Raw genomic sequence first — 23,288 nt, 5'->3', positions numbered from 1 at the left:
CCCTCAGTTTTAATTTATCTGGGAAAATCAGCCTAATATTCCTCTCAATGAGCAAATACTCTGACATAAATATGAGAAACGTGAACCTTTTTTTCAATGGCCTCTCAAAGTATCAACATCTCAGTGTACAGAGCATAATTCTAGTATTTAAAAATAGACACTTTCGTGCAACATACTACTAAAGCACAAGCCAACTGCACTTTATCTGCTGCTCAAGTGAAGAAACAACGTTCTGCCTCAAAGTTGGAAGAAAAACTCAATTAGAACATTGAGAAATACTATGCCTCTCTCTGAAGTAACAACTTCCTGAGGAATTTTCCAATGTAATTTAAAAACATTTTTATTTTGAAATAATTTTAGACTACAGAAGTTGCAAAATAGTTGTCCAAATAGTTCAGAAAGTTGTTATCTACTCTCTACCCAGTTTCCCCTAAGGCTAACAACTTATATAACCATAGTATAATTATCAAAACTAGGAGATAAACATTGGAACAAAACTATTAACCTAAATAATGGACCTTATTAACATTTTGCCAGTTTTTCCCCTAATGTCCTTTTTCTGTCCTGGAATCTGATCCAGGATCTCACTTTTGATTTATTTATTATATTTACTTAGTCTCCTCCAAACTGGGACAATTTCTTACTCTTTGTCTTTCATGACTTTGATCTGTGGTTCCATGAAGGTAAAGAAATGTAAATCAAGTCAATAGTTTTTTCTTTAGTGTCTTAAGTATCAATTTTTCAGGCAATTCTTTATAAATCCAAAACCAGGATATTTTCTATGGTAGATTATTAATTAATTTGTCATTACACAAGTGAATGTAGCAAATGGCATTACCGAATTGAATTTAACTGCCCAAGTGACCAAAAAGAACAAACTTCTCCTATTCTTGCATAGTTGCTACCTTATAATAGGAACCATTTCAGACACTGGCAGAAGACTCCATGGCTAACATTCCATTTGTCTTATCCTCAGATGGATAGGAGATTCCTTGGCCTTCACATAATTTGTGAATTCTGACATCAGGTACTCATTACCATTTCTTTCTTTCTTTTTTTTTGACACAGAGTCTCACTCTGTCACCCAGGCTGGAATGCAGTGGCGCAAGTTTGACTCACTGCAACTCCGTCTCCTGGGTTCAAGCGATTCTCATGCCTCAGCCTCCTGAGTAGCTAGGATTATAAGTGTGTGCCACCATGCCCGGCTAATTTTTGTGTTTTTAGTAGAGATGGGGTTTCACCATGTTGGCCAGGCTAGTCTCGTACTCCTGGCCTCAAGTGATCTGTCCACCTTGGTCTCCCATAGTGCTAGGATTACAGATGTGAGCCACCGTGCCCGGCCTACCATTGATTTCTTAATAATTTTTCTGGCATTTATTAAAAAAAAAAAAGCCAAAGCTTATAGACAAGTAACAATCATCTTATGTAGAAAGTTTTTAAAGAAGTGATTATTTCAACAGCAGTAATTGTCTGTTTGCTACCAATCTGTTCAAAAATATTCTTCAATTATAAACACTACATAGACATCAACTCTAATGATAGCATTGTTTAAAGATTTTACAGCATGGTGACAGAAATGAAAAAGAATAACTGAGACCTAAGAGATTTAAAAAAGTTTTAAGTAATTCAAAGGATAGTAGTTATCAAATGTCTATATTAGTAACATTAAAAGGCAGGGTTTATATTACACTTTTGAGTACCCGTAGCAACATATAAGTATTTCTCTAGATAAATTTTTTTTTTTTTTTTTGACAAGGTCTCACTCTATTGCCGAGGCTGGAGTGTAATGGTGCAATCTTGGCTCACTGTAGTCTTGACCTTCCCTAGCTCAGCTGAACCTCCCACCTCAGGACACCATCGCCTCGACTGCCCACTCCCCATCCTACCTGCCTACCTGCTCATGCTTGAGAATACAAGCATGAGCCAGGGCCACAGCATCTGGCCTCTAGAGGGACTTCCTATTTTAGTTTTTTCTTCTCTTATTTGTGAAGACTTGAAAAAACTATTGTGGTTTATTTAGATTCTGGTTTGTGATTTTTTTAAATAAACTTTTTATTTTGGAATAAATTTATGTTTAGAGAATAGTTGCAAATATAATAAAGTGAGTTTTCATAAACCCCTCACCAGTTTCACCTGTTGTTAACATTTTACATCACCATGCTGTCGCTTTGGTCAAAACTAAGAAACTAACATTGCTGGATGCAGTGGTTCATGCCTATAATTCCAGGACTTGAGGTCAGGAGTTTGAGATCAGCCTGGCCAACTAACAAGGCCACATCTTTACAAAAATTATTTTAAAAAACAAAATTTAAGTAGAAACCAAAATTAATGTATTTCTATAAACATCAGATTTTATTTGTATTTTCATCAGTTTTTTCCATTAATGTCCTCTTCCTGTTTCAGAATTTAATCCAAATGTCACATTGCTTTTAGTTGTCATGTTTCCCTAATGTCTTTCAATATGGGACAGTTCCTCAGCCACATCTTGTCTTTCACGACCTTGACACTTTTGATGAACATTGGTTTTGTAGAACACCTCTCAATTTGGATGTTTTCTTGTGATTTGATTGAGGTTATGCATTTTGGGCGAGAATTCCACAGAAGCAACACTGTGCCCTTCTGATTACCTTTTATAAGGGATACATCCATGTGGTTATTTGGTTAAGTTAGTGACTGCAGATTTCTCCACTATAAATTTACTATTCCTCTCCTTTTTTTTCTTTTTTTTTTGAGACAGAGTCTTGCTCTGTCACTCAGGTTGGAGTACAGTGGTATAATCTCTGCTCCCTGCAACCTCCACCTCCCGGGTTCAAGTAATTCTTCTGCCTCAGCCTCCCAAGCAGTTGGGATTACACGTGCGCACCACTGTGCCCAGCTAATTTATTGTGTTTTTAGTACAGATGGGTTTTTGCCATGTTGACCAGGCAGGTTTCAAACTCCTGGCCTCAAGTGATCTACCTGCCTTGGCCTCCCAAAGTGGTGGGATCACAGGCGTGAGCCACTGAGGCTGGTCCTATTCCTCTCCTTTTTATTTTTTTGTTTTGAGATGGAGTTTTGCCCTTGTTGCCCAGGCTGGAGTGCAATGGCGCAATCTTGGCTCACTGCAACCTCCGCCTCCTGAGTTCAAGCGATTCTCCTGCCTCAGCCTCCCGAGTAGCTGGGATTACAGGCGTGTACCACTACCCTGGCTAATTTTGTATTTTTAGTACAGACGGGGTTTCTCCATGTTGGTCAGGCTGGTCTTGAACTCCTGACCTCAGGTGATCCACCCACCTTGGCCTCCCAAAGTGTTGGGATTACAGACGTGAGCCACTGCACCCGGCATATTCTTCTCCTTCTATACTCTATTCTTCAGCAGCCAGTCACTATGTCTAGCCCACCAGCAAAAAAGGGGAGATTAGGAAAGGGGGAGATTAGCCTTCCCACAGGAGGGCTTATCTACATACGGTGTTTGGAATTTTTTGGTAAGGAAAATTTGTTTATAACAGACTTTAAAATCTGACATCTTCCAGGTGTCCAATTTTTCCACCAACGTTGAAATAATATTTGTTGGCCAGGTGGGATGGCTCACACCTGCAATCCCAGCACTTTGGGATGCCGAGGTGGGCAGATCACAAGGTCAGGAGTTCGAGACCAGCCAGGCCAGCGTGGTGAAACTGGGTCTCTACTAAAAAAATACAAAAAATTAGCTGGGCATGGTAGTATGTGCCTGTAATCCGAGCTACTCGGGAGGCTGAGGTGGGAGAATTGCTTGTACCCAGGAGGCGGAGGTTGCAGTGAGCAGAGATCGTGCCACTGCACTCTGGCCTGGGCGACAGAGCGAGACTCCATCTCAAAAAAAAAAAAAAAAAAAAAAAAAAAAAAACCAAGAAAGAAATAATATTTATTTACTGCAAGTATATTTTTGGTGGATTCTAATAAAGTACAAGGCATACAAATTTTCCACCCTAATATGTTGTAATAGAAGAGAGAGGCATTAAAAACAAGTAAGCTATAAATAAACAAGATAATTACATATTGGGATAACTGTTATAAATGAAACTCAGCAAGATATGAGAGAATGTGGTAACTCTGGGGGAGGCCTTCTGAGTCAGTGCAGTTTGGAAAGGTCAGTATGAGGTGTTGACATTTGAACAGAGAACTCAAAAAAGAGAACAAACCAGTTCTGTGAAAAACGTTCCAAACTTCAGGATGATTTGGAGGCAGAAAATTGTCCTGTGATGGTTAATTCATGTGTCAACTTGACTGGGTCATGGTGGACCCAGATATTTGGTTAAACATTATTCTGGGAGTATCTTCGAGGTGTTTGTAGATGAGATTAATATTTGAATCAGCAGACGGAGTAAAACAGTTTTCCCTCCCCACTGTGGATGGGCGTCATCCAATCCACTGAAAACCTGAACAGAACAAAAAGGTTGAGTAAGGGAGAGTTTGCACCTTGTATCTGACTGTCTGAGCTGGGACATCAGTCTTCGCCTGACGTTTTAGGCTTGGGCTGGAACTTACATCATCGGCTTTCCTGGTTCTCAGGCCTTCTGGTTCAGACTAAAACTATACCACTGGCTCTCCTGGCCTCTGGGTATCCAACCCATAACTAATATATGCACCCAGAATAGAAAACGGTCTAGAGGCCGGGCGTGGTGACTCATGCCTGCAATCCTAGCACTTTGGGAGGCTGAGGCAGGCGGATCACCCGAGGTCAGGAGTTCGAGACCAGCCTGGCCAACATGGCAAAACCCTGTCTGTACTAAAAATACAAAAATTAGCCAAGCATAGTGGTGCATGCCTGTAATCCCAGCTACTCGGGAGGCTGAGGTAGGAGAATCACATGAACTCAGGTGGCAGAGGTTGCAGTGAACCGAGATGGTGCCACTGCACTCTAGCTAGGCTACAGAGCAAGACTCCGTCTAAAAAAAAAAAAAAAAAAGAAAGAAAGAAAGAAAGAAAAGGGGCTAGAGCAGCCCAAGTGTGGGAAAAGATGGTCACTTGCTATGAGAAGTAGAGAAGAGATGGAGCCTGAGGACCATGGCGAGCAAAGGGTTTGATTTTTACCCTAGGTATTGTAGGAAGCCTTTGAAGGATTCTTTTGCAGGAAAAGGCAACTAGATATTACATTTTTAAAAGATTATTCTGGCTGTCCTAAGGCTCACAGATTGTAAGAAGCAGATATTAGGAGCCCAGCACAGTAGGCCAAGCCAGAGATAACTGTATGTATATAGATTGGGGGCAGGTGTGGGGGTAGTGTCAGTACAGACAAAGAGAAGTAGAGGGATTTGAGAGAACATTTGGAGGTAGACCCGACAGGCCTCATGTGTCATAATGCGCTTATAAATAAAGTCTGCAAGTTTCAGTCATTGAGAGAAAGGGAACTACTTGATGTCATATAGAAAGTGCAAGCAGATTAACATAGATCAGGCACACTGTGTTTAATTTATAGACATCTAACTTTAATGTAATTTTTTAAGTACCCCATTTTTTGTTTGTTTTTGAAAAACAGAATCTCCCTCTGTTGCCTAGTTTGGAGTGCAGTGGCATGATCATAGCTCACTGTAGTCTGGACCTCCTAGGCTCAAGCAATCCTCCCACCTCAGACTCTGAGGAGCTGGGACTACAGGCACACACCATCATGCTTGGCTAATTTTTAAAGTTTTGTAGAGATGGGATCTTGCTATGTTGCCTAGGCTGGCCTTGAACTCCCGCACTCAAGCAATCCTCCTTTCTTGCCCTCCCAAAATGCTGGGATTACAGGTGTGAGCCACTGCATCCAGCCTGTACCTCTTTTTTTTTTTTATTATTGAAAAACTAATATATTATTATGATGGAGAATTTAGAAAATATAACATTATAGAATTTTAGGAGATTCCATCTGTCTTAGGGAAGGGTGGGATCAAACTCATAAAGAAGGACACAAAGATACATGAACAAGAATGTTCACTGCAGCATTACCAGTAACAGCAAAAAATCACAAATAAGTGTCCATGATTATGGAATTGGTAAAACAATGTAGCCATTAAAAAGAATGCAGTAAACTTTTGTGCACTGAAAGGAAATGATGTTCAAGGTATACTAGGCAAAAAAGTCTAATGCAAATAGTATATATAGTGTGATCACACTCATGTGAATTAGAATATTTTTCATTGTATCTTCCCTATATTAAGTATATTGTAAATAAAAGTATGAAATGCATCAAATTTTGTTAGCAATGGTCACCTCAAGGTGGAGTAGGGATTAGGAAGGATTTTAACTTTATGCCTTATACCTTTTTGTTTTAGTAGGATTTCTTAAACAATGGATAAAAAGAAAAAAAAAATTTAAGTAGACACAGAAGCAGTAATTTTAGGATTAATAAGTACTTCAATAAAGTATTTGAAGCAACAGTAAGAAAAAGTCCTATAAATAAAAGCATTACTTTTCTTTATAGTTTATATTAATCTCAAACCAGAAAAATGGAGATTATTAGGTTAAATTTATTAGCATTTCCAAGATGAAGTTGAGACTGTCTTTATTCATGTTCTTCAAATTAACATTAAAAATAAATAAATGGATTGAAGGTTTTCTGTGTCATTTATTTAGGCAATGCCTCTTATAGTGGTTTTTGTGGTTTGGTAAATAAATACACAAATTTATTTGTGGAAAATACAAAAAATTAGTGGGGCATGGTGGTGCACACCTGTAATCCCAGCTACTTGGGAGGCTGAGGCAGGAGAATTGCTTGAACCCAAGAGGTGAAGGTTGCAGTGAGCCGAGATCGTGCCACTGCACTCCAGCCTGGGCGACAGAGTGAGACTCTGTCTCGGAAAAAAAGAATAAAAAAACCCGCAACTTTCTTTTTGTCATGCTTTGTGAAAAAATGATTAAAGCATGGTTTTCTGAGCATCAAGATTATGGATTATTACAGACTATTTCCATTGTTTTCTTAAGGCCTATGTTTTGCAAATTCTATATAATAATAATGAATTACTTTTGCAATCAGATAAAGAGGTACTTTACAAAATAAAGTTAAATATCTATAAATTTAAAACAGTATACCTGATCTCTACTGATCTGCTTGCACTTTCTACATGACACCACGTAGTTTCTTTCTTTCAATGGCTGAACCTTGCAGACTTTATTTACAAACTAGGACCAAATGACTTGTATTGTGATCACATTGGTCTGCACCTCTCTCCATCCAAAATGACAAGGCTAGGTCCATTGAGCACACCCTGGCAAACAACATTTAAAATATCATTACTGAAATGACTATGCAGGCTTTTCACCAGACTTCTATAGCACCACAAAGAAAAGTCAGAGCAAGAAGCTGACTGTTAGAAAAACCAGCATCTTAAACCTTCTTTTAGCCCCAATCACATGGTGTGCAGCAGATACTCTTAGGTCACACAGAGTAAACCTGAAACTGCAAACTGCAGTTATGGTGTGCAATGTGATGGTGGAAAAAAAAAAAAGGTTTCTTTATGACAATTGAAATGTTTATGCTAAAGGTTTGAGACCCGTAGATGAAAGGTAAGTAAATACCGCAGGACATGTACATTGTACTACAGCCAGCATAGCATAATTATACTTTGCTTTTAACCTTTTGAAGCCTGTGTTTTCTGGTTTCAGTCTCTTCGCCTTTCAAATTATTTCTGACTCATTAGCCTTTTACCCTAAGGGCAATTCATAAGCTCCATAAAAGTGTGGATAGTTTTTTCTCTTTCTTTTCTTTTTTTTTTTAGACAGAGTCTCTGTCACTCAGGCTGGAGTATAGTGGCAGGATCTCTGCTCATTGCCAACTTCCATCTCCCAGGTTCAAGTGATTCTCCTGCCTCAGCCTCCTGAGTAGCTGGGATTAAGGGCCATGCTCAGCTAATTTTTGGATTTGTAGTAGAGACAGGGTTTCATTGTGTTGGCCAGGTTGGTCTTGAACTCCTCATCATACCACGTTGGCCTCCCAAAGTGCTGGGATTATAAGTGTGAGCCACCACGCCAAGCCGTGGATATTTTTCTTAAATTTCTTTTCTAGCAAATGCGTTCCATTTGTTTTTTAGTATCAGAATGTAAATTCCCACAGTGAAAAGCAACTAAATAATACTTATTTTCTTCTTTTATACACTCTTTTCTTTCCTTTTCTTTTGTGTGTGTGTGTGTTTTTCTTTTCTTTTTTTTTTTTTTTTTTTTTTGAGACAGAGTCTCACTCTATTGCCCAGGCTTGAGTGCAGTGGTACAATCACAGCTCATTGAAGCCTCAACCTCCCAGGGTCAAGCATTCCTCCCACCTCAGCCTACCTAGTAGCTGGGATTACAGCCATGTCCCACCAGGCCTGGTTACTTTTTTTTTTATTACTTTTTTTTAGAGACGAAGTTTCACTATGCTCATCTCAAACTCCTGGGCTCAAGCCATCCTCCTGCCTTGGCCTCACAAAGTGTTGGGATTACAGGCATGAGTCGCCAAACCTGGTCCTATTTATAATTAAAAGCACATAACTGAAGACCAGTTCTTCATTACAACTGGAGACCCTAATCTGAAGAGGCTAGTTGGGAGCAAGATGGGGTAGACACTACTGGTATCCCAACCACGGACGAACTGACACTTTGGGATGAATAATTCTTTGTCATAAAGGGTTGTCTTTGCACTGTAGGATGTTCAGCAATATCCCTGTCCTCTACCCATTAGATGCCGGTAGCACAGAGCTCCAACACCAGAGATGTGACCACCAAAAATATCTCCAGACACTGCCAAATATCCACTAGAGAACAAAATCATCTTGCTTGAGAATGACTGCATTAGGCCAAAGACCTCACAAAATCAAGTCCTTTGTGCCTTTGCCAATTCAAATTGCTCCTTTGACTCCATGGTCAATCTCTACCCACTTAGCCACCCACCAACATAAAATACAGACACTCACAAACACCCTCACATTCTTCATATGAAAGACCTTGAACATTGTCTAGAGTTCTTCCTCTGAGCCATATGTGGCCAATTTGGCTAACGGCAGAGAAGTAACCACTAATGCCTATTTCTTACCCTCCACTGACATGGGAGTTCATGCTTATCCTTTTAAATGTACTTAAGTTCACAATGTGCTGACTTTCTTTCTTGGTTTCTTTTTGAAGATGGAGTCTCACTCTGTTGCCCAGGCTGGAGTGCAGTTGCATAATAATATATGAATGAAGCTTCAAACTCCTGGCTTCAAGCAATCCTCCTTCCTCAGCCTCCTGAGTAGCTGGGATTACAGATGTGAGCCACTGTGCTGGCATGTCTTGACTTCTGAAGCTCTAAAATGCCTCCAGCTTCTTTATCCACTAGCCATGCTCTGCAAACCCATGCTCCTCCATTAATTTTGTTTGACCGTATTATTATTTAATTAATTATGTCTATTCTGCCTTCAAATTGATTTCCTCATTTGGCACTTAAATATACAGTTATGACCCAAGCTCAAGATAGCTATTTCCTGAAGTTATTCTAGATTAGATCCTCTTAACTAAAACTGGGAGTAGCGATTTATAGAATTAAACCCCAAAATCCTTTTTTCCTAAAACATTCCACAACAAAGAGACACATGTTAGCTTATGTAAATTTTATTTTTGTGCCTCTTAATACGTTTGAGGGATGTTTATTCTCCCCACTGCAAGTTGTCTGGTGTTTGAAGCAGTGAGGAAAATGGTCAGACCTAACTGATTTCCTCTATAGAGAAAACATTGTTAATGAATTATTCGCTGTGGAAAATTCTGAAAAGTGAATCTGCCATTGCTAGATTCATAGCCTTGAGCAAGCATGTAAATCTCTCCTAGGCTGTTTCATCTTTGATAAAATGAAGATGCTGACACCTACCCTCTAGTGCTACTGTATTGAATGAAATGACCTGTTTCAAGCTTTTAGCCCTGTGCTTGACATACAGGTGTTTTATGAGTGTCCTTTTTAGTGCTACTTCTCTTCCTTGTTTCCAGCACTTGCTAAATAATTTCTGGAGTCCAGGGCAAAATGAAAATGTGGGGCTTCCTTGTTCAAAAATTAAGAATTTCAAGACAACAGCAGAATATGAAATCAAGTGTTGAGCCCTGTGTGACTGCCTACGTTACACACTCATAAAGCCCTGCTTGCTCCCCTAGGATTTCCAAGGGTCTACTTTTCTATCCTTCCACGAAATTAAAAGCCACTCTTCAAATTAAACAACGGACAGGGAAATACATGCAATAACTAAAGAGGGCTTGATTATGTGCATTTTTTTTTTTTTTTAACACTGTCTCACTTAAGCAACATGTTGAATGCTAGTGAATCTAGGGCTCTTCTAGAGAGACTGTTTTCATCTGCCATAGTATTTTAGTATTTATATCATTTTCTATCTGGAAGAATGAAAAGAAAAACAAACTTCGGTTGCCTATTAGTAATCAGACCCTTGAATGTTGTCCAAGAAGCACTTAGTGGAAAAAGAGACACTTAATTCAAAATCTCTCTATCTAGGCTGGGCTGTGGTGGCTCATGCCTGTAGTCCTAACACTTTCGGAGGCCGAGGTGGGTAGATCACTTGAGGTCAGGAGTTCGAGACCAGCCTGGCCAACATGGCTAAACCCTGTCTCTACTGAAAATACAACCACTAGCTGGGTGTGGTGACACACACCTGTAATCCCAGCTACTCAGGTGGCTGAGGCAGGAGAATCTTTTGAACGCAGGAGGCAGAGGGTGCAGTGAGCCCAGATAGCACCACTGCACTCCAGCCTGGGAGACAGACTGAGATTCTGTCTCTAAATAAATAAAAAAATAAATAAAATGAAAAACCACCAAACAACTATCTAGATTTACCAAACGGCATTCACAAAGATAGCAGCATAACTCTCTGAATAGCTAATTTATAACCTAGATATGAGACTGAAAGAACTGGTCTAGATGTTTAAGAATTAAATATGCAAAGAGGAACATTTCGTTTCCAAACCACTGAGACCCAGCTCTGCTTGTTATTCCTTTTTCTTTATGGATGCATCAACATATCCTTTAAAGCGGGGGTCCCCAATCCCCAGGCCATGGACCAGAACCAGTCCCTCACCTGTTAAGAACCATGCCGCACAGCAGGAGGTGAGTAGCGGCCCGGGAGTGCAGCATCATCTGTATTTACAGCCACTCTCCATTGCCGGCATGACTGCCTGAGTGCGGCTTCTTGTTAGATCAGCAGCGGCATTAGATTCTCACAGGAGACCAAACACTGTTGTGAACTCGCATGCGAGGGATCTAGGTTGCATGATTTTTTTTTTTTTTTTTTTTTTTTTTTTGAGACGGAGTCTCCCTCTGTAGCCCAGGCTGGAGTGCAGTGGCCGGATCTCAGCTCACTGCAAGCTCCGCCTCCCGGGTTCACGCCATTCTCCGGCCCCAGCCTCCCGAGTAGCTGGGACTACAGGCGCTGCCACCTCGCCCGGCTACTTTTTGTATTTCTTAGTAGAGACGGGGTTTCACCGTGTTAGCCAGGATGGTCTCGATCTCCTGACCTCGTGATCCGCCCATCTCGGCCTCCCAAAGTGCTGGGATTACAGGCTTGAGCCACCGCTCCTGGCCTAGGTTGCATGATTCTTATGAGAATCGAATGCCTGATGATCTATCAGTCTCCCATCACCCCGGATGGGGCAGTCTAGTTGCAGGAAAACACGCTCAGGGCTCCCACTGATTCTACTTCGTTATTAAAATGTAATAATAATAGAAATAAAGTGCACAATAAATGTAATGCACTTGAATCATCCAAAACCATCCCCCTCCCTTCCATCTGTGAAAAAATTGTCTTCTATGAAACCGCCCCTGGTGCCAAAAAGGTTGGGAATGGCTGCTTTAAAGGGTTTCTCAAGGTTCTAAAATTTTATTTGATAAGAAGTAGAATCATACAAAAAACAAAATATGTGTGTGAATATGGGTATTTATACAGATATAGTATATATACTTACATACAGGCAGGGAGGAATTTCCAAATTTCATCTACTGTAAAATATACACACACCACACCAACACATGTGCACACATGGCATCCTAATAGAAGGCAAGGAGAATTGACATTTACTGAGCACTTCCTATGTGCCACATGTTTTATATACATTAGAATATTACAGTATATGGTAGCTTTTATCCTTTCATTCAGTCTCAATACTTTTTTTTTTTTTTTTTTAACAGTAGAGCAACTGAGGCTCACAGCAGTTATGTAACCTGCCCAAAGTCACATAGCATGATGGAGAGTCTGGATTGGAGATTTTGTCTGACTGCAACACTCATGTATCAAATCCTATTCAGTTTTGATGTTAAAAATTCTGCGGTTGAATTCGTCACAGTGTATTTAAATAAAACAACAACAAACAAAACACAGCAAACCTTAACATAGTTGCTAATCATATGAGTCTTACAAGGCCACCTCTCTCTTACTATCATTTATACTCTTTCCCACCCCATCACATTAATCATCAGGTCTAGGGATTTGCAATTTTGCTAACAGCCGAACAGAACAAAGATAAAAAGTTAAAATTTGTGATGTTGGCCTCACTCCAAAGCCTTCAAGAAATAAAAAAAAAGTTAGGCCAGGGGCAGTGGCTCATGCCTGTGATCCCAGCACTTTGGGAGGCCTAGGCGGGTGGATCAGGAGTTCGAGATCAGCCTGACCAACATGGCAAAACCTCGTCTCTATTAAATACAAAAAATTAGCTGGGCGGGATGGCGCATGTCTGTTAATCTCAGCTACCTGGGAGGCTGAGGCTGGAGAATCGCTTGAATCCGGGGGGCAGAGGTTGCAGTGAACCGTTATTGCGTCATTGCACTCCAGCCTGGACAACAAGAGCGAAACTCCATCTCAAAAAAATAAAAATAAAACAAATAGTCACTTGTGCTTTCAATCTCTCTGCTTCCGGCCTCCACCCAGCGGGAAAAACTCCTGCACGTGGACCTCTACGATTCCCTGGCATGCGCGTCACTCTGGGCAACAGGCTGGTCGACCACGACTGCGCAGGCGCGACGTACGGAGCGGCAGGAGACTGCCGCCCCCGGTTTCCCTGGAGACCAGGCGGAAGCGGCCGGAAGTAGCGCTGCGGTTGGCAGCGGCGGGATGGAGAAGCTGGGGTTGGGGCCGGAGGAGGAAGGCGGCGGCGACGAGGGCGACACCGAGGCCTGGCCCATGGAACTGGCGGACGTGGGGGCGGCAGCCAGCTCGCAGGGTGCGCCGCAGCCAGAGGAGCCAGCGGCCTCCTTGGGTGTAAATAAGAAGGGTGGGGCTGGCGGACGCTCTGGGCGGCGGCCACTGGGGCGCGACCGTCCCCGCCCCGCTCGGCCCCTGTAAGAGAGGGCTGCCTCCTTCTGCCTGGTGTTACGCGGCGGGTACCTCTAGAGGAATGGCTTCACCCAGTAGGAGTAGGGTGGGGCGTGTCCACACTACAAATGCGTGTCGAGGGTGCATCTGCATCGTCCTCTGTGAGGGGCCAGGTGGGGCGGGAATCCCTCAGCCAGCCAGACGACAACTGCAGAGGCTTCTGGGCCTTTTAAGTTTGGAGAAGTTGAGGACCTTGTCGCTCATTTGGCAGAAGGTGGGACCCGGTTCTCAGTCTTGGCAGGAAGGGATGGCTTAGAACCTAGGCGGAGTCAGGTCCGCTGTGGTCACGTCTCCGGTGACCCACTTTCCGCTCTGGTCTTTACCTTGTACCGCCCACCTCAGGGCCTGCATGCAAAGGCACCGGTTCTCATTTCCTGCTGGTTTTCTTTCATTCATTAATTTAGAGACAAGGTCTCCTAGCAGCCTCAAACCCCTGGGCTCAAGTGATCCTCTGCCTCAGCCTCTCCCTCCCGAGTAGCTGGGGCAACAGGCACGTGCCACCACACCTGGCTAATTTTCAAATTTTTTTTAGATCAGGTGTTGCTGTGTTGTCCAGGCTGGTTTCAAACTCCAGCCACAAGCGATCCTTTCACCTCAGCTTCGAAAGTGTTGGGATTACAGGAGTTAACCATCGTGCCTGGCCTTTTTAAGTTTTGAAACAGCTTTAGGTTTACTTGAAAGTTGCGGAGCTAGATCCCCCTAGTGTTGACATAAACTCAGTACATTTGTCAAAACTAGGAAATTAACATTGGTATAATACTGTTAACCGAGCTACACGCTTTATTCAGATTTTACCAGTTTTTCTGCTAATGTTCATTTTCTGTTCCAGGATCCCAACAAGAATATTGTATTGTATTTTGCCTGTCTTGTTTTTAGCCAGTGTTGAGAGGAGTCGCCTCTGTCATTCCCTCCCCCGCACATGACCTAACAACTTTTTAAAATCAAAGAACTATTCAGTCTTTCAATTTAGTGAATATTTATTGATGGTCTGTTATGTCCTAGACACTGTTTTAGGCACTGGCGATTTAGCATTAAACCAGGTAATCCTGCTGTCATGGGAGCTAAAAATAGCCCACACTGGTACCCACTGGTTGTCTTTTGCCATTTTGTATTTCAGTTTTTGTTGTTGTTGTTTTAAATGTAAGGGCATGCTGCTTAGAATAATTTTCAAGTTGTGTGAAAACCAATGTCATTTCAACTTTTCTGCCCCTTCTGGTTTACACTAAAAGCTACTATAAACTTTCAGGTGATAGTATCAGCTCTTGCATCATCCATTATTTATCACATTTTTTCCCCTCAAACTTTTTACTATCCTGAGAAAAATGCAGTGCACAAAGAAACAGTAATTAAGAGGACTGAAAACCCTACTCTAAGTAGAGTTTCATGTCTTTGTAATTTCAATGCTTTCACACATAATCCAGGAAAAAACTAACATTGCTCTGCATTCTTCCTTCACAGGTACCATGTTTTAAGGAACTGTGAGTTGCTCAGAGATAATAAGCATCCTGAATTTATTTCTTTGCATATTGTGCAGGAGTTCGTGATCAAGTGTTGCCCACACGAAATTCTTCATCCAGAGTCATAGTACATGTAGATCTGGATTGCTTTTATGCACAAGTAGAAATGATCTCAAATCCAGAGCTAAAAGACAAACCTTTAGGTAATTGTACATTTATAATATTTTTATTGCATAGTGATTAGATTAGCAACGCATGCTCATTATATACTGATTTATTAACCTTATTAAGAAAGATTTTGGAAGCAGTTCTTACAGTGCTTTATAGCTGGTCATTTTTGCTTCACTACCAAGTGTAAATTTTACAAGCCTCATTTAATAAGTGGTGAATCTGAGAATAGTGTAGTTGGCAGAACAAATGAAGAGAAAGCAGAATAAATTTTACTTTTCTCTGCTGGTTAGTAGCTTAGTTTGCTGGGCAGATTTCTTTTTCTCAGTATTTGAAATTTTACAGGCTTTCCTCTCAAAAAACAACCTCTTATTACATTTTAATGGAAGTGTTCATCTGTCCTTCCCTTTCTGAAATTAACTCTTAAATTGTGTAACGTCTAACAAACTAGTTGGATTTTGAACATAAACCTTAGTTTTACTAAGACAGCAAACTTTCCATAAAAACATAAGCAGCTTTTTAAATAAAAGCCAAAATAAATTTTATATTGGATATTGTTGATATACTGGCTTGTTTTATCATTTTTATTATTCATATTTTAAATTGAGAAAGATAAAGAGATTTTCATGCATGCAGGAAAGATTCTTCCTTTAGTATAAGCATAAAGAACAGTTTTGCTTCACTTGCTGCTACCCTCTTGTGCCCACTTTGGCTTAATAAATCCCAATCCAGCATAGCTGCTTTACTGAAGAACAAAGGGGTGACTAGTTTTTGCTATGCCAAGGTGAGTCTAGGATCTTAAAACCTTCCTAAAGGTTGCCAAGAAGTTAGAATCATGGGCCTTAAGTTTTTTCTCCTGAAGGCATTTCTAAGTAGTAGCACTGTGATATAAGATGTTCTGTGGATAATGCTTAATAAAAAAAAGTGTAATTAAGTACGAATGAATGATTATTGGGAAGTGAGGGATGTGAATGCTCCGCGTTTTTTGGGGAAAACTAAAGTAGTCTTTCATTTTTTGTTGTTGTTGTTGAGATGGGTTCTCACTCCAGCCCAAGCTGGAATGCAGTCGTGCGATCTTGGCTCACTGCAGCCTTTGCCTCTGGGTCTCAGGTGATTGTCCTATCTCAGTCTTCCAAGTAGCTGGGACTAGAGGTGTGCGCCACCACACTCGGTTAATTTTTTCGTGTTTTTAGTAGAGACGGGGTTTTACCATGTTGCCCTGGGTGGTCTCGTACTCCTGAACTCAGGCAATCCACCTGCCTTGGCCTCCCAAAGTGCTGGGACTACAGGCGAGAGTCACCGTTCCCGACCAGTAGTCTTTCATTTATACTCAACAAATATATGACAAACTCAGGCTAGTGACATGCAGTGATGAGGCCATATAATGTAATGCTCTATTAAAAAACTCCTTTTTTAGTTAAGAAATCTACCAATCTGATTTTTTAAAATAGTTCACTGTGGAGTCTAAAATTACTACTACCTTTGGTTCCATGATTATATTTTGGGCGTTACCTGATATATGAAAAAACTTTATATAAAAATAACATTTCTTTGCCTTGTTTATGACATCAAAATTTTAGAAACAATGTCTAACAGAGAAATGGACATAACCTTTTTTTTCTACATGTTTGTATTTTATATATTTTAGGTGAACATTACTCTTACAGTGGTAAGCAAGTAGTAAACTTGTATAAAAAGAGAAGAGCAAATAATTTTTAGCACTCTTGAGTCTCCAATAAACTAGAACTTTTTATGCAGTCTGTAAATAAATGATTATTTAATCATTTTTGATAGAACAGTTCAATAAGTAGTAGGTAACTATTAGATCCCTAAAAATTGCTGTAGCCCGGCAATTGTTTTATATATTTCATGTACATATTATATTTTATATTGCTTTATATTAGCAAATTACTCAGAAGAGAAGTTGAGTTTTTCTAGCAGCAACCAGTATTTAGTTGTACTCAATTATTTTCATCTGGTTTTTTTTTTGGTAGAACATGCCCTATTATATGGCAATATAAATTAATCTGCTTTTATATTGTCTGGAAAAAAAATCCTAGAGAGATTTGGTTTGTATGTTATCACTGAAGATTCCATAGAATATATCGATTTAGGTTCATTTTTACTAAATTTGAGAAATGTAATACACAGATTGCCTTTTGTATATGAATAATTGATCTAACTTGTAATTCTGTGTTATTCAGTGTTTTGTTATTTAATAATAACTTTCCTTCTTCAAGGAGACAAAACAACCAGAGATTAAAAGTGGGGTATGGAAAAATAATACATTGGTATATTATAATTCATAATTAGGAGATAGCTTGAAAACATAATGTTTCTGCATTATAGAAATTTGATTTATGGAGGCTGTGTTTTTTTTTTTTTAATTTATTTATTATTATTATACTTTAAGTGTAGGGTACATGTGCATAACGTGCAGGTTTGTTACATATGTATACTTGTCCCATGTTGGTGTGCTGCACCCATCAACTCGTCATTTACATCAGGTATAACTCCCAATGCAATCCCTCCCCCCTCCCCCCTCCCCATGATAGGCCCCGGTGTGTGATGTTCCCCTTCCTGAGACCAGGTGATCTCATTGTTCAGTTCCCACCTATGAGTGAGAACATGCGGTGTTTGGTTTTCTGTTCTTGTGATAGTTTGCTAAGAATGATGGTTTCCAGCTGCATCCATGTCTCTACAAAGGACACAAACGCATCCTTTTTTATGGCTGCATAGTATTCCATGGTGTATATGTGCCACATTTTCGTAATCCAATCTGTCACTGATGGACATTTGGGTTGATTCCAAGTCTTTGCTATTGTGAATAGTGCTGCAATAAACATGTGTGTGCATGTGTCTTCATAGCAGCATAATTTATAATCCTTTGGGTATATACCCAGTAATGGGATGGCTGGGTCATATGGTACATCTAGTTCTAGATCCTTGAGGAATTGCCATACTGTTTTCCATAATGGTTGAACTACTTTACAATCCCACCAACAGTGTAAAAGTGTTCCTATTTCTCCACATCCTCTCCAGCACCTGTTGTTTCCTGACTTTTTAATGATCGCCATTCTAACTGGTGTGAGATGGTATCTCATTGTGGTTTTGATTTGCATTTCTCTGATGGCCAGTGATGATGAGCATTTTTTCATGTGTCGGCTGTATGAATGTCTTCTTTTGAGAAATGTCTGTTCATATCCTTTGCCCACTTTTTGATGGGGTTGTTTGTTTTTTTCTTGTAAATTTGTTTGAGTTATTTGTAGGTTCTGGATATTAGCCCTTTGTCAGATGAGTAAATTGCAAAAATTTTCTCCCATTCTGTAGGTTGCCTGTTCACTCTGATGGTAGTTTCTTTTGCTGTGCAGAAGCTCTTTAGTTTAATGAGATCCCATTTGTCAATTTTGGCTTTTGCTGCCGTTGCTTTTGGTGTTTTAGACATGAAGTCTTTGCCCATGCCTATGTCCTGAATGGTACTACCTAGGTTTTCCTCTAGGATTTTTATGGTATTAGGTCTAACATTTAAGTCTCTAATCCATCTTGAATTAATTTTTGTATAAGGAGTAAGGAAAGGATCCAGTTTCAGCTTTCTACTTATGGCTAGCCAATTTTCCCAGCACCATTTATTAAATAGGGAATCTTTTCCCCATTTCTTGTGTTCCTGAGGTTTGTCAAAGATCAGATGGCTGTAGATGTGTGGTATTATTTCTGAGGCCTCTGTTCTGTTCCATTGGTCTATATCTCTGTTTTGGTACCAGTACCATGCTGTTTTGGTTACTGTAGCCTTGTAGTATAGTTTGAAGTCAGGTAGCGTGATGCCTCCAGCTTTGTTCTTTTGACTTAGGATTGTCTTGGAGATGCGGGCTCTTTTTTGGTTCCATATGAACTTTAAAGCAGTTTTTTCCAATTCTGTGAAGAAACTCATTGGTAGCTTGATGGGGATGGCATTGAATCTATAAATTACCTTGGACAGTATGGCCATTTTCACGATATTGATTCTTCCTATCCATGAGCATGGTATGTTCTTCCATTTGTTTGTGTCCTCTTTTATTTCACTGAGCAGTGGTTTGTAGTTCTCCTTGAAGAGGTCCTTTACATCCCTTGTAAGTTGGATTCCTAGGTATTTTATTCTCTTTGAAGCAATTGTGAATGGAAGTTCATTCCTGATTTGGCTCTCTGTTTGTCTGTTACTGGTGTATAAGAATGCTTGTGATTTTTGCACATTAATTTTGTATCCTGAGACTTTGCTGAAGTTGCTTATCAGCTTAAGGAGATTTTGGGCTGAGACAATGGGGTTCTCTAAATATACAATCATATCATCTGCAAAGAGGGACAATTTGATTTCTTCTTTTCCTAACTGAATACCCTTGATTTCTTTCTCTTGCCTAATTGCCCTAGCCAGAACTTCCAACACTATGTTGAATAGGAGTGGTGAGAGAGGGCATCCCTGTCTTTTGCCAGTTTTCAAAGGGAATTTTTCCAGTTTTTGCCCATTCAGTATGATATTGGCTGTGGGTTTGTCATAAATAGCTCTTATTATTTTGAGGTACGTTCCATCAATACCGAATTTATTGAGCGTTTTTAGCATGAAGGGCTGTTGAATTTTGTCAAAAGCCTTTTCTGCATCTATTGAGATAATCATGTGGTTCTTGTCTTTGGTTCTGTTTATATGCTGGATTATGTTTATTGATTTGCGAATGTTGAACCAGCCTTGCATCCCAGGGATGAAGCCCACTTGATCATGGTGGATAAGCTTTTTGATGTGTTGCTGAATCCGGTTTGCCAGTATTTTATTGAGGATTTTTGCATCGATGTTCATCAGGGATATTGGTCTAAAATTCTCTTTTTTTGTTGTGTCTCTGCCAGGCTTTGGTATCAGGATGATGTTGGCCTCATAAAATGCGTTAGGGAGGATTCCCTCTTTTTCTATTGATTGGAATAGTTTCAGAAGGAATGGTACCAGCTCCTCCTTGTACCTCTGGTAGAATTCAGCTGTGAATCCATCTGGTCCTGGACTTTTTTTGGTTGGTAGGCTATTAATTATTGCCTCAATTTCAGAGCCTGCTATTGGTCTATTCAGGGATTCACCTTCTTCCTGGTTTAGTCTTGGAAGAGTGTAAGCGTCCAGGAAATTATCCATTTCTTCTAGATTTTCCAGTTTATTTGCATAGAGGTGTTTATAGTATTCTCTGATGGTAGTTTGTATTTCTGTGGGGTCGGTGGTGATATCCCCTTTATCATTTTTTATTGCGTCGATTTGATTCTTCTCTCTTTTCTTCTTTATTAGTCTTGCTAGTGGTCTGTCAATTTTGTTGATCTTTTCAAAAAACCAACTCCTGGATTCATTGATTTTTTGGAGGGTTTTTTGTGTCTCTATCTCCTTCAGTTCTGCTCTGATCTTAGTTATTTCTTGCCTTCTGCTAGCTTTCGAATGTGTTTGCTCTTGCTTCTCTAGTTCTTTTAATTGCGATGTTAGAGTGTCAATTTTAGATCTTTCCTGCTTTCTCTTGTGGGCGTTTAGTGCTATAAATTTCCCTCTACACACTGCTTTAAATGTGTCCCAGAGATTCTGGTATGTTTTATCTTTGTTCTCATTGGTTTCAAAGAACATCTTTATTTCTGCCTTCATTTCGTTATGTACCCAGTAGTCATTCAGGAGCAGGTTGTTCAGTTTCCATGTAGTTGAGCGGTTTTGATTGAGTTTCTTAGTCCTGAGTTCTAGTTTGATTGCACTGTGGTCTGAGAGACAGTTTGTTATAATTTCTGTTCTTGTACATTTGCTGAGGAGTGCTTTACTTCCAATTACGTGGTCAATTTTGGAGTAAGTACGATGTGGTGCTGAGAAGAATGTATATTCTGTTGATTTGGGGTGGAGAGTTCTATAGATGTCTCTTAGGTCTGCTTGCTGCAGAGATGAGTTCAATTCCTGGATATCCTTGTTAACTTTCTGTCTCGTTGATCTGTCTAATGTTGACAGTGGAGTGTTGAAGTCTCCCATTATTAGTGTATGAGAGTCTAAGTCTCTTTGTAAGTCTCTAAGGACTTGCTTTATGAATCTGGGTGCTCCTGTATTGGGTGCATATATATTTAGGATAGTTAGCTCTTCCTGTTGAATTGATCCCTTTACCATTATGTAATGGCCTTCTTTGTCTCTTTTGATCTTTGATGGTTTAAAGTCTGTTTTATCAGAGACTAGTATTGCAACCCCCGCTTTTTTTTGTTCTCCATTTGCTTGGTAGATCTTCCTCCATCCCTTTATTTTGAGCCTATGTATGTCTCTGCGTGTGAGATGGGTCTCCTGAATACAGCAGACTGATGGGTCTTGACTCTTTATCCAGTTTGCCAGTCTGTGTCTTTTAATTGGACCATTTAGTCCATTTACATTTAAGGTTAATATTGTTATGTGTGAACTTGATCCTGCCATTATGATATTAACTGGTTATTTTGCTCGTTAGTTGATGCAGTTTCTTCCTAGCCTCGATGGTCTTTCCATTTTGGCATGTTTTTGCAATGGCTGGTACCGGTTGTTCCTTTCCATGTTTAGTGCTTCCTTCAGGGTCTCTTGTAAGGCAGGCCTAGTGGTGACAAAATCTCTAAGCATTTGCTTATCTGTAAAGGATTTTATTTCTTCTTCACTTATGAAACTTAGTTTGGCTGGATATGAAATTCTGGGTTTAAAATTCTTTTCTTTAAGGATGTTGAATATTGGCCCCCACTCTCTTCTGGCTTGTAGAGTTTCTGCCGAGAGATCTGCTGTTAGTCTGATGGGCTTCCCTTTGTGGGTAACCCGACCTTTCTCTCTGGCTGCCCTTAAGATTTTTTCCTTCATTTCAACTTTGGTGAATCTGGCAATTATGTGTCTTGGAGTTGCTCTTCTCGAGGAGTATCTTTGTGGCGTTCTCTGTATTTCCTGGATTTGAATGTTGGCCTGCCCTACTAGGTTGGGGAAGTTCTCCTGGATGATATCCTGAAGAGTGTTTTCCAACTTGGTTCCATTTTCCCCATCACTTTCAGGCACCCCAATCAGACGGAGATTTGGTCTTTTTACATAATCCCATACTTCTTGCAGGCTTTGTTCATTTCTTTTTCTTCTTTTTTCTTTTGGTTTCTCTTCTCGCTTCATTTCATTCATTTGATCCTCAATCGCTGATACTCTTTCTTCCAGTTGATCGAGTCGGTTACTGAAGCTTGTGCATTTGTCACGTATTTCTCGTGTCATGGTTTTCATCTCTTTCATTTCGTTTATGACCTTCTCTGCATTGATTACTCTAGCCATCAATTCTTCCACTTTTTTTTCAAGATTTTTAGTTTATTTGCGCTGGGTATGTAATTCCTCCTTTAGCTCTGAGAAATTTGATGGACTGAAGCCTTCTTCTCTCATCTCGTCAAAGTCATTCTCCGTCCAGCTTTGATCCGTTGCTGGCGATGAGCTGCGCTCCTTTGCCAGGGGAGATGCGCTCTTATTTTTTGAATTTCCAGCTTTTCTGCCCTGCTTTTTCCCCATCTTTGTGGTTTTATCTGCCTCTGGTCTTTGATGATGGTGATGTACTGATGGGGTTTTGGTGTAGGTGTCCTTCCTGTTTGATAGTTTTCCTTCTAACAGTCAGGACCCTCAGCTGTAGGTCTGTTGGAGATTGCTTGAGGTCCACTCCAGACCCTGTTTGCCTGGGTATCAGCAGCAGAGGCTGCAGAAGATAGAATATTTCTGAACAGCAAGTGTACCTGTCTGATTCTTGCTTTGGAAGCTTCCTCTCAGGGGTGTACTCCACCCTGTGAGGTGTGGGGTTTCAGACTGCCCCTTGTGGGGGATGTCTCCCAGTTAGGCTACTCAGGGGTCAGGGACCCACTTGAGCAGGGAGTCTGTCCCTCCTCAGATCTCAACCTCTGAGTTGGGAGATCCACTGCTCTCTTCAAAGCTGTCAGACAGAGTCGTTTGCGCCTGCAGAAGATTCTGCTGCGTTTGTTATTGTTTACTGTGCCCTGTCCCTAGAGGTGGAGACTACAGAGACAGGCAGGTTTCCTTGAGCTGCTGTGAGCTCCACCCAGTTCAAGCTTCCCAGCAGCTTTGTTTGCCTACTTAAGCCTCAGCAATGGCGGGCGCCGCTCCCCCAGCCTCGCTGCTGCCTTGCCGGTAGATCACAGACTGCTGTGCTAGCAATGAGGGAGGCTCCGTGGGTGTGGGACCCTCCCGGCCAGGTGTGGGATATGATCTCCTGGTGTGCCTGTTTGCTTAAAGCGCAGTATTGGGGTGGGAGTTACCCGATTTTCCAGGTGTTGTGTGTCTCAGTTCCCCTGGCTAGGAAAAGGGATTCCCTTCCCCCTTGCGCTTCCCAGGTGAGGCAATGCCTCGCCC

At 40.7% G+C, this 23,288-nt stretch overlaps 1 protein-coding gene across 12 annotated transcripts in view; it reads left to right on the top strand.

Annotated features, from left to right (window-relative positions):
• Positions 1 to 13,016: 13,016 nt before the first annotated feature.
• The window catches only part of POLI (DNA polymerase iota), a 32,094-nt gene continuing 21,822 nt past the window's right edge, over positions 13,017 to 23,288 (top strand). For 2 of the 12 annotated variants that reach the window (XM_028838221.2, XM_015122000.3), the window contains exons 1-2: positions 13,017 to 13,155; positions 14,842 to 14,967. In XM_028838221.2, coding sequence (XP_028694054.2) covers positions 13,047 to 13,155; positions 14,842 to 14,967 — 235 coding nt within the window. In that variant the 5' untranslated portion in view covers positions 13,017 to 13,046. Of the gene's footprint in view, positions 13,522 to 14,765; positions 14,968 to 22,994; positions 23,132 to 23,288 lie in introns of those variants that run through there. The other 10 variants (XM_077974931.1, XM_077974925.1, XM_077974930.1 and 7 more) reach the window with 7 other exon arrangements.

This window comes from Macaca mulatta, chromosome 18 (genome assembly GCF_049350105.2).
Source record: "Macaca mulatta isolate MMU2019108-1 chromosome 18, T2T-MMU8v2.0, whole genome shotgun sequence".
Lineage (NCBI taxonomy): Eukaryota > Metazoa > Chordata > Mammalia > Primates > Cercopithecidae > Macaca > Macaca mulatta.
Note: the sequence above shows the minus strand (reverse complement) of the source record. Positions and strands in the feature narration are given on the sequence as shown.